General features: G+C 44.6%; 1 protein-coding gene across 1 annotated transcript in view; it reads left to right on the top strand.

The window, feature by feature from the left end:
• Window positions 1–12,146, top strand: part of LOC309544225 (kelch domain-containing protein 3-like) — an 83,692-nt gene that overhangs the window by 32,040 nt on the left and 39,506 nt on the right. The window contains exon 6 of the mRNA XM_082243118.1: window positions 10,234–10,322. Coding sequence (XP_082099244.1) covers window positions 10,234–10,322 — 89 coding nt within the window. The remainder of the gene's footprint in view (window positions 1–10,233; window positions 10,323–12,146) is intronic.

Here is a 12,146-nt window from a genome sequence, read left to right as displayed (position 1 = left end):
TGCAGTGAAGACAATCCTTGTGGGGTGCAGTGAAGACAAACAATCCTTGTGGGGTGCAGTGAACAAAATCTTTGGGGGGTACAGTGAACACAATCTTTGTGGGGTGCAGTGAACAAAACCTTTGTGGGGTACAGTGAACACAATCTTTGTGGGGTGCAGTGAACAAAACCTTTGTGGGGTACAGTGAACACAATCTTTGTGGGGTGCAGTGAAGACAATCCTTTTGGAGTGCAGTGAACACAATCTTTGTGGGGTACAGTGAACAAAACCTTTGTGGGGTACAGTGAACACAATCTTTGTGGGGTGCAGAGAAGACAATCCTTTTGGGGTGCAGTGAACACAATCTTTGTGGGGTACAGTGAACACAATCTTTGTGGGGTGCAGTGAACAAAACCTTTGTGGGGTACAGTGAACACAATCTTTGTGGGGTGCAGTGAACAAAACCTTTGTGGGGTACAGTGAACACAATCTTTGTGGGGTACAGTGAACACAATCTTTGTGGGGTACAGTGAACACAATCTCATACTTCTGAAGCTTTGAGGGTGCTGCCTGTTCTATACTCCTCCTCCTCCTCCTCATCCATCCTTTTAGGTGTACAAACAATAGTAATTGGGGCCTAGTGTGCTTCTGTACGTGTGAAAAACATACACTTTTTTGATCATATTTCCTATTCCGTTATTCAATAAAAACCTTTGGGGCTCAATTAAATTGCGGAATAGTCTGTGTCGGTACGTGTGAGATCCACCTTTCCAAGTTTTTGGGGTTCATCTCATACTTCTGAAGCTTTGAGGGTGCTGCCTGTTCTAGACTCCTCCTCCTCCTCTTCCTCATCCATCCTTTTAGGTGTACAAACAATAGTAATTGGGGCCTAGTGTGCTTCTGTACGTGTGAAAAACATACACTTTTTTTTGATCATATTTCCTATTCCGCTATTCAATAAAAACCTTTGGGGCTCAATTAAATTGCGGAATAGTCTGTGTCGGTACGTGTGAGATCCACCTTTCCAAGTTTTTGGGGTTCATCTCATACTTCTGAATCTTTGAGGGTGCTGCCTGTTCTATACTCCTCCTCCTCCTCTTCCTCATCCATCCTTTTAGGTGTACAAACAATAGTAATTGGGGCCTAGTGTGCTTCTGTACGTGTGAAAAACATACACTTTTTTTTTATCATATTTCCTATTCCGCTATTCAATAAAAACCTTTGGGGCTCAATTAAATTGCGGAATAGTCTGTGTCGGTACGTGTGAGATCCACCTTTCCAAGTTTTTGGGGTTCATCTCATACTTCTGAAGCTTTGAGGGTGCTGCCTGTTCTATACTCCTCCTCCTCCTCCTCCTCATCCATCCTTTTAGGTGTACAAACAATAGTAATTGGGGCCTAGTGTGCTTCTGTACGTGTGAAAAACATACACTTTTTTTGATCATATTTCCTATTCCGTTATTCAATAAAAACCTTTGGGGCTCAATTAAATTGCGGAATAGTCTGTGTCGGTACGTGTGAGATCCACCTTTCCAAGTTTTTGGGGTTCATCTCATACTTCTGAAGCTTTGAGGGTGCTGCCTGTTCTATACTCCTCCTCCTCCTCTTCCTCATCCATCCTTTTAGGTGTACAAACAATAGTAATTGGGGCCTAGTGTGCTTCTGTACGTGTGAAAAACATACACTTTTTTTTGATCATATTTCCTATTCCGCTATTCAGTAAAAACCTTTGGGGCTCAATTAAATTGCGGAATAGTCTGTGTCGGTACGTGTGAGATCCACCTTTCCAAGTTTTTGGGGTTCATTCCATACTTCTGAAGCTTTGAGGGTGCTGCCTGTTCTATACTCCTCCTCCTCCTCATCCATCCTTTTAGGTGTACAAACAATAGTAATTGGGGCCTAGTGTGCTTCTGTACGTGTGAAAAACATACACTTTTTTTTGATCATATTTCCTATTCCGCTATTCAATAAAAACCTTTGTGGCTCAATTAAATTGCGGAATAGTCTGTGTCGGTACGTGTGAGATCCACCTTTCCAAGTTTTTGGGGTTCATCTCATACTTCTGAAGATTTGAGGGTGCTGCCTGTTCCATACTCCTCTTCCTCATCCTCCCTTTAGGGTAGGAAAAAATTTAATCGGGCCTAGTCTGTGTTTGTACGTGTGAGATACACAGTTTTTTATCCTATTCCGCTATTCAATACACACCCTTTTGGTGTAAAAAACATTAAATTGCGGCATAGTTTGCATATTTGACTGTGAGATACACCCGTGCGATACTGTTGTTCTTTTGTTCCACTATTCAATAAAGACCTTTCTAGGGCAAGATCTTAAATTTCAGAAATATGAGGAGAGCGTCAAATAGGGGCCGTGGCCTGGGTCGTGGTGGTGCTGCTGCTAGAGCTCCTGTTGCAAGGAGAGGACGTGGTCGATCTGTGCCAGCTACACGCACAAGTGAAACACCTTCCTCAAGTGTGAGTAGGCGACAGAACCTGCATCAGTATTTGGTAGGGCATCATACGCCCCTAGAAGTGATGAGGCCAGAACAAGTGGAGGCGATAGTAGATTGGTTTGCTGCTGACAGTGCCTCCAGTTCCTTCACATTGTCTCCCACCCAGTCTACTGCAGAAAGGTCACAGTTGGCACCTGCAGCCGATGTCCAACCGTCTTTCACCTCACCCCCTTGCAAATCAGGCAAGCAGTCTGAGCCCCAAGCCATACAGCAGTCTCTTCTTCTTTTTGATGACTCTGTCAGCAGGGTTTCCCAGGGCCATCCACCTAGCCCTGCCCCAGAAGTGGAAGAGATTGAGTGCAGCGATGCCCAACCACTTATTTCTCAAGATGAGTACATGCAAGGATCATCGCAGCACGTCTCCGATGATGACGAAACGCAGGTGCCAACTGCTGCGGCGTTCAGCATTGTGGAGACCGACAAGGAGGGCAGGGGTGAAGACTGGGTGGAAGATGATGTGGAGGACGATGAGGTCCTCGACCCCACATGGAATGAACGTCATGCAGGTGACCTGAGTAGTTTGGAGGAAGAGGCGGTGGTCGCACAGAGCCACCAGCACAGCAGAAGAGGGAGCATGGTGCAGAAGCGGAGCGGCCGTGCCCTAGACACTACGCCCGCTACTGCCCAACGCAGCAAGGGAACGAGCGCACCAAAGTCAGCTCAAAGGAGTTCTCTAGCGTGGAAGTTCTTTAGAAAATGTGCTGATGACAGGACACGAGTGGTTTGCACCCTGTGCAATCAGAGCTTGAAGCGAGGCATAAACCTTCTCAACCTGAGCACAACCTGCATGATCAGGCATCTAAGTGCAAAGCACGAGCTGCAGTGGAGTACACACCTTCAAAACCAAGAAACGTCTCTGGCTCATCCTGCTTCCTCTTCTGCTGCAGTCTCGGCCGCTCCAGCCACATCTGTAGTGATACCGGCACCTGCCACCCCGCAAACAGACGATCTGTCAGCAACACCACCACCTGGGTCACCAACAACCATCTCCACAATGTCCCGTGGAAGTGTTCAGCTTTCCGTCTCCCAAACACTTGAGAGGAAGAGGAAGTACCCCCCTACCCACCCGCGATCCCTGGCCCTGAATGCCAGCATTTCAAAATTATTGGCCTTTGAAATGCTGTCATTCCGTCTGGTGGAGACGCACAGTTTTAAAAACCTTATGTCGGTGGCTGTCCCACAGTACGTCGTGCCCAGCCGCCACTACTTTTCCAGGCAAGCCATCCCTTCCCTGCACAACCAAGTGGGGGAAAAAATCAGGTGTGCACTGCGCAACGCCATCTGTGCCAAGGTCCACCTAACTACCGATACGTGGACCAGTAAGCACGGTCAGGGGCGTTATATCTCCCTAATGGCACACTGGGTAAATGCAGTGGCGGATGGGCCTGAGGCGGATAGCAATTTGGCGCATGTCCTTCCACCACCGAGGATTGCAGGGCGCTTCAGTTTGCCTCCTGTTCCTAACTCCTCCTACTCCGCTTCCTCATCCTCTACCGCCTCCTCATCCGGACAGCGTAACACCTTCACCACCAACTTCAGCACGGCCAGGGGTAAACGACAGCAGGCAGTTTTACAACTTGCCTGTTTGGGGGACAAACCACACACCGCGCAGGAGTTGTGGAGGAGCATGGAACAGCAGACAAATGAGTGGTTGCTGCCAGCGAGCCTCAAGCCCGGCCTGGTGGTGTGCGATAACGGGAGAAATCTCATAGCAGCTCTGGGCCTAGCCGGTTTGACGCACATCCCTTGCCTGGCGCATGTGCTGAATTTGGTGGTGCAGAGGTTCCTTAAAAACTACCCCGATATGTCAGAGCTGCTGCAGAAAGTGCGGGCCGTTTGTGCGCACTTTCGGCGTTCTCACCCTGCTGCTGCTCGCCTGGCAGCGCTGCAGCGTAACTTCGGCCTTCCCGCTCACCGCCTCATATGTGACGTGCCCACAAGGTGGAACTCCACCTTGCACATGCTGGAAAGACTGTGCGAGCAGCAGCAGGCCATAGTGGAGTTTCAGCTGCAGCACGCACGCGTGAGTCGCTCTGCGGAACAGCACCACTTCACCACCAATAACTGGGCCTCCATGCGAGACCTGTGTGCCTTGTTGCGCTGTTTTGAGTACTCCACCAACATGGCCAGTGGCAATGACGCCGTTCTCAGCTTAACTATCCCACTTCTATGCCTCCTTGAAAAAACAATTCGGGCGATGATGGAAGAGGATGTGGCACAGGATGAGGAGGAGGAGGAGGATGAAGAGGTAACATTTCCAAGGCTTTCAGGGCAGTCATTCGCAAGGGGCTCCGAGGGTGGGTTCCTGCACACACAAACGCCAGGGACACAATTGTCCAGCAGGGGCACAGTTCTGGAGGATGAGGAGGATGAGGAGGAGGAGGAGCTGGAGGAGGAGATGGAACCATGTTCACAGCAGGGTGGCACCCAGGCCAGCTCATGGCCATCACTGGTGCGTGGCTGGGGGGATACAGAGGACACGGACGATACACCTCCCACAGAGGACAGCCTTTCGTCGCCTCTGGGCAGCCTGGCACACATGAGCGATTACATGCTGCAGTGTCTCCACAACGACCGCCGAGTTGCCCACATTCTAACTTGTGCTGATTACTGGGTGGCCACGCTGCTGGATCCCCGATACAAGGACAACGTACCGTCCTTAATTCACTCACTGGAGCGCGATCGCAAGATGCGCGAGTACAAGCGCACGCTGGTAGACGCGATGCTGCTGGCATTCCCATCTGACAGCGGGGCCACAGTGGAAGCACAAGGCAGAGGAGGAGGAGGTCGCCAACTCAACCAGGGCACCGCCAGCACCTCAGAAGGCAGGGTTAGCATGGCCGAAATGCGGAAAAGTTTTGTCAGCACGCCACAACAAACAGCAGCACCAGCAGCTCAGATGGAACGTCTTAGCAGGAGGCAGCATTTTACCAACATGGTGGAGCAGTATGTGTGCACACGCCTACATGTAGTGAATGAGGGGTCTGCCCCCTTCAACTTCTGGGTCTCCAAATTGGGCACATGGCCTGAGCTTGCCCTTTATGCCTTGGAGGTGCTGGCCTGCCCTGCAGCCAGTGTATTATCTGAACGGGTATTTAGCACGGCTGGGGGTGTTATAACAGACAAGCGCAGCCGCCTGTCCAGAGACAATGTGGACAAGCTCACGTTCATTAAAATGAACCAGGCATGGATCCCACGGGACTTTTCCGTACCTTGTGCAGAATAGCAATGGATACCGACCTTACCCAGCCATTGTTCCATTTTTGCTCTTTCTCACTCTTTTGGGGTGTACCCTCATTTAAAATTTGTGAAAAGAAGCAGTGTTGGCTACCTCGTCCTCCTCCTCAGGGCCAGATTAACGTAGGGGCTATTGGAGCTGCAGCTCCATGCAGGCCCCTACCTTTTATATAGGCCCCGGGTTGGCCATATTCACTGTGACCGCTCTTCTGTCACTTGTAAACACAGAAGTCTGGCTTCTATGCTCGCTTCCCCAGGCAGCACCCTCAGAACCTCCCCACACAGCGCGAAGGCCGGACAAGGAGGGACAGTTGCCGATGCATGGATGTGTTTATGGGCTTCAGAGACAGCATCCCATGTTGAATTAGGCATGCATGGCTGCACCCTTCCTCCTCTGGGTGCATGCCAAGGCACGGCCCTTAAGGCCCTTCAAAATCCTCAGCACCAAGACCATGATGCTCTTAATCCGGCCCTGGTCCTCCTCCACCGCCGCTTCCACCTACACCGCCCATAGGTGTGCGCAGCCTATTGCATTAGGGTGTGCACCCCAAAGTTGAAATACACATGCATGTGTTTGCCTACATGTACATGGCCCCGATACATTACTCTCCCTGCTGGCAAAGAGAAATAGAGCAGAGCAGGTGCGAGGGAGATCTTTCCCATCTCCTCACTGGCAAACAGAGCGATAATGCTATGTGCTCTAGGTGATTAGGGTGTGCCCAGGAACACCAGGCACACCCTGTGCGCACGCCTATGACACCGCCACATCCACCACCACCTCAACCTCCCTCCTACTCCATATGGGCCTCGTCCTTCAGAGATGAAGAACATTGTTTTATTTTTCTGTTTTTTTTTTGTTGTTTTAAGTTATTTCCCTATCCACATTTGTTTGCAGAGCACTTGCCATGCTCTTAACTACGTTTTGCTGCCATTTGCAGCACTCTAGCCCTTTCCATTGGTGTTTTAGAGCCATTTTAGTGCCTTAAAGTTCGGGTCCCCATTGACTTCAATGGGGTTCGGTGTCCGGGAAAAGTTCGGTAAAAGTCCGGGACACGGACCCAGACTTTTTTTTAAAGTTCGGCCGAACCCGTCGAACACGGACATCTAGGTGTCCGCTCAACCCTAGTTATAACCCCTGCTGGGTTTTTTTCCATCCGTGTCCCATTGGGGCGATTTCTCCTCACTTTCTGTCCCATAACCAAAACTAGAAGTGAGATGCTATTCCTGTAAGGGAATCTTTTGTTTTCTCCAGGGTGAGGAGAACTAGTGTCCCCATTGAAAGATTTCCCTCCTATTCCTGTTCTGATGACAACTCAAAATGTGTTACTTTTTCACTTTCACCCTTGATGATAACAGTGAGCAGAGCAAATAGAGAGAATGAATCTCCCAGACGGGGGAACAGTCAGCAATAAAAAGCCTGACAGTTTTTCTAATCTCAAATCCCATTCACAAAAAAAAAAAAAAGTTTTGCCTTTTTGTTCTACTTTAAATATTAAAAGAAGTATTTTAAAATACTTTAGCTACCTAATTGCAGCAGCAATATATATTTAGAAATTACTTTTTGCATGCCCAAGCTTGCTTCGTTGATTGCAATATCTTTTGGGCTAATAAAACACACTGTTTTTCTATTAAGGTGTCAATATACAGTATCTCACAAAAGTGAGTACACCCCTCACATTTTTGTAAATATTTTATTATATCTTTTCATGTGAAAATACAGAAGAAATTACACTTTGCTACAATGTAAAGTAGTAAAGTAGTGAGTGTACAGCTTGTATAACAGTGTAAATTTGCTGTCCCCTCAAAATAACTCAACACACAGCCATTATTGTCTAAACCGCTGGCAAGAAAACTGAAAATGTCCGAATTGGACCCAAAGTGTCAATATTTGGTGTGGTCACTCACTAATATTTTCTAGAACTGCCTTAAGCCTCTTGGGCATGGAGTTCCCAGAGCTTCTCAGGTTGCCACTGAAGTCCTCTTCCACTCCTTCATGACAACATCACAGAGCTGGTGTATGTTAGAGACCTTGCACTCGTCCACCTTCGGTTTGAGGATGTCCCACAGATGCTCAATAGGGTTTAGGTCTGGAGACATACTTGGCCAGCCCATCACCTTTACCCTCAGCTTCTTTAGCAAGGCAGTGGTCGTCTTGGAGGTGTGTTTGGGGTTGTTATCATGTTGAAATACCAGTCTCTGAAGGGAGGGGATCATGCTCTGTTTCAGTATGTCACAGCACATGTTAGTATTCATGGTTCCCTCAATGAACTGTAGCTCCCTAGTGCCGGCAGCACTCATGCAGTCCCAGACCATGACACTCCCACCACCATGCTTGACTGTAGGCAAGACACACTTATCTTTGTACTCCTCACCTAACCAAAATGAAAAGGGTTGGGACTTTGAATAAGGCAATGGCTAGCAGCTGATGAAATGATGTATAAAAATAATATTTTATTGATAATCTGATGAAGACAAGAAAACCATAGCGTCTTACAGAAGAAAAAATAACATTTTGGAAAAATGAGCCAGTATATATAAAATACATGAACAACAAGTAAATACAATACATCATTCCAAGAAATGACACCATATCATACATAGAATCAAGGTATAGCATGTAGTAGTTGTAAGGCTGCATCAGTAAACACTCGACGCGTTTCATGCATTAAATGCATTTCCTCAGGAGTGGATGCAGGACATAGGGCAAAGCAGCAAAAAAGTATATCTGTAAAGAAAAGAATATATATATATATATATATATATATACCAATACGTTTTTTCTGTACCCCTTGGGATTCTTTTGGGATGTTCCCCGCTGTGTCCGGTCGCTGCATAGTGAATTTTTAGTTTTTTGTTTCATGTGTCCAATTTTACCCCATCGGCTTTGCACCTTAAACTTTTTTGGTGCACAGCTATATGTATGTCTACCTGTTGTCAGTTTTGTGTGGTTATTTGTGTTGGGTGATGGGCCGACTGTCCTTCCACATGCTATGATCTGTACCATAGCCAATTATTAGAATTGATGTTTATTGGCTTTTTACTTAATTATTTACATTTTGCAAAAAAATTAGGCACCTTTACATCTACTACCTGTCTGATTTGTCAGTTTATGACCACTTTTTTGCCAGGGGGCCTTTTCCCACAGCTAAGTTTTGTATTCTTGTATGCTTTGGTTATTTGACAAACACGATACAGTGTGACATGGTTATACAGATGATTGACTTAGTCCCCAAATTTTTTGTTTTTTGTATATGCAGTTGTTGATGAGACCTGAAATTTGCAAAGGAGACCCCCCCCCCCCTCTTCACTATTCTCCTGTGTCACTTTCAAATAAAGTATCACTAATGTTTTTTGCTTGCTCTCATAAGCCAATGAAATAAAATAAGACAATGAAATACATTTGTTTATGATGAATTACTAAATTTCACTCCCAATCATATTATTATAATGTTTGCAGTAAAATGTAAAATGAATCAAACTGGCATATGAATTTTCTTGGTTGTCAGTCTCCAAATAATGGAGTCTTTCCAGTAAATTCTTATGATGTTCTGGAAACAATAAAGCTAATTCCTAAATAAGGACATTCAAATAAAATAAGTTCTTCATTGATCTTATTCAAACAGCTCAGCTCAGCTCAGCTTTTTCATAGAACCATTTTTTGTTATTTGAGGTTGTTTCCAACAAACAAAATATCATAGATCATATCAATTCTATATCTTTGAGCAGTGTGTTTTCTAATACAAATAAACCACTAAACAAAATGTAAGTCAGTACTACTTCCCAATCTTCTTCTAAATTCAAATACTCTTCTGTTACAATTGTATGTTCTATTTTCTTTTTTTTTTTACCTCTTTTCTTCAGAAAGACAGTCCCAAATCGCCCCAAATATCCCCAGTCTAATGCCCCGTACACACGTGCAGATTATCTGAAGACTTTTGTCTGTAGACTTACCAAAACCATATAATATGAGGTCAAACCTAAACACTTTCAATTTGTATGCAATCCGGCAGGCCCTTGCACTACATAGAAAAGGTAAATCTGAAGACAAAAGTCTTCAGATAATCTGCACGTGTGTACGGGGCATTAGGCTGGGTATACTTTATCTATATAGTTTTTTTTTTTTTCAACCAGCGGGTTGAATGAAAAAAAATAAAACTGACCGATCCCCACATCAACACATAAGATGTTGATGCAGGGATCTCCTGACAGGGAGGACCACCCAATCCGAATACACAGCTCAACACTTACATCCATTGCCTATGGGCACTGATCGAATGGCTGTTTTCCAGCGTGACCATTTAACAAAAGCAAGTTGACCATTCAACATGAAAGCGTAGAGTCACTAATATTATATGGGGAATCAAATTTAGTCCTTTATGGCACTAAATAGGGATTTCTACTATTTGTTTTTTCCCCACTGAATACATACATATGTTTTTTTTAAAAGTGGCTAGTTTAAAACAGGTTTTGTTTTATTTAACCTATTATCTGTTTTTTTTTTTTTTACAGTGTAGTGAAAAGAAAAATATATTTATTCGGAGGATGTTGTGATAAAAGTGCAGAGCAATGTCTCACAGGAATGTATTCATTTGACCTAGGTAAGAAATAACTAAAAAACAATAGGATTTACAGGAGACGCAGCCTTTAAAAAAATATAAGCAAAAGAGGGGTGCAGCTCCAAAAAACAGTCCAATAAAATAGTTATTAAAGGAGAGAGATAGGATTCCCACACCAGGTGCCGTGATTGCTGAAAAGCACGCTTCACCCCTGTGTCCAAATAGAAGTCCTGCTTACCAGAAACAATTGACCCTCAAATATAAGAGTGGTCAAATTAGTGTATAACACATGGATCAGAGACCAGCCGTATCAATAGCGAAAATCAAGCTGTCATATACCCCTTCTTCAATAATGGACAGGTGGATCTAATCTCTACTAATCTCTGCTGAACACCCGTCTGAGAAGGTTGGCCTGCTCATTTACCTGGATCCACCTGTCCGTTATTAAAGAAGGGGTCTGTGACAGCTTGATTTTCGCTATTGATGCGGCTGGTCTCTGATTTATGTGTTATACACTCATTTGACCACTCTATAATTTGAGGGTCAATTGTTTCTGGTAAGCAGGAATTCTTTTTGGACACAGTGACGAAGCGTGCTTTTCAGCAATAATGGCACCTGGTGTGGGGATCATCTCTATCTCTCTCCTTCAAGAACTTTTATTGGACTGTTTCTTGGTGCTGCACCCCTCTTTTGTTTATGTTATTTTCCATGGGTCACAATCTTATCCATTGGTGCTAGCAGCCTTGTTTTATTGTATTTAAACTCATCACCAAACACAGATATATTTCTTGTTATACTTAAAAAAAAATATGCATCTCACATTGACAGCGGCTCCTCCCGATCCCGCTCGGTTGAACGGAAAAAAAAATGATTAATGTACCAAGGTTAAGTTTCTTCTCTAGAACTATATTTTAAGAGTCTGGAGCTGCAGGGAGCTCCATGGACCAAAGATACTCAAAAAATCCTCTCTGCTATATGCCAGTGTACACTTTTGAAGATTAAACAAGAACTTGAATATGCACAGAGCAAATAATGTGGTCCTACATGCTACTTTCTAGCTAATGCTTTCCTCTGGACTTCATTTTACTCAAAGACACACTGGGGCTAATTTACTAAAACTGGAGAGTGCAAAATCTGTTGCAGCTCTGCATAGAAACCAATAAGCTTCCATGATTTTTGCCAAAGCTTATTTGATCAAGCTGAAGTTAGAAGCTGATTGGCTACCATGCACAGCTGCACCAGATTTTGCCCTCATCAGTTTAAGTAAATCAACCTCCCTGTCTACAGTTACAAGAGAGGCTTTGAGAATTTTCCCTAGTCTTGTCCATGGTTCTCCATATTCATGATCACTTGTACCATTGTGGGCTTTTTTGTAAAAGAAAAGTGAAAATCTCAGTTGTTGCACATGGTGAAAAATATGACTATGGGGTTCATTTTCTAGAGAATAAAAAATGTAATCTAATTAGTGACTGTGGGTAGCAACTCTTTATAGAAATACCTTTATTTACCTTTATTTATTTATATACCTTATTTAAAATAGCATAAATAGAAGTCTTTTTTATCAGCATGAGAACATCTCTTATAGTCTTTAGTGCTTGATTAATTTAATATTTGATGAAAAACAGCATTGCAAGGCAGAAAGTCATATATTGTAGTGTTACACCAGGGGCGTATCATGAAATCAGTAGGTTCGTGTGCAAGATAAAAAGTGGGCTCTAGGGAAAAAAAAGCGCCCGCGTAGTCTGCCGTAGTGAAATGTGGGTGTGGCTTTAATTGTGCTAAATGTTGGGTGTAGCTTAAAGGGGGTGTGGTTTAATAGAGTCTGAGATGTCTTACATAGTGCAGAATGCGGTAATGTTAAATAGG

Source organism: Pelophylax lessonae (assembly GCF_965119305.1).
Source record: "Pelophylax lessonae genome assembly, chromosome: 1".
In the NCBI taxonomy this organism is placed as follows: Eukaryota; Metazoa; Chordata; class Amphibia; order Anura; family Ranidae; genus Pelophylax; species Pelophylax lessonae.
The sequence above is the reverse complement of the archived record's forward strand: the minus strand, read 5'-3'. Positions and strand labels throughout refer to the sequence as shown.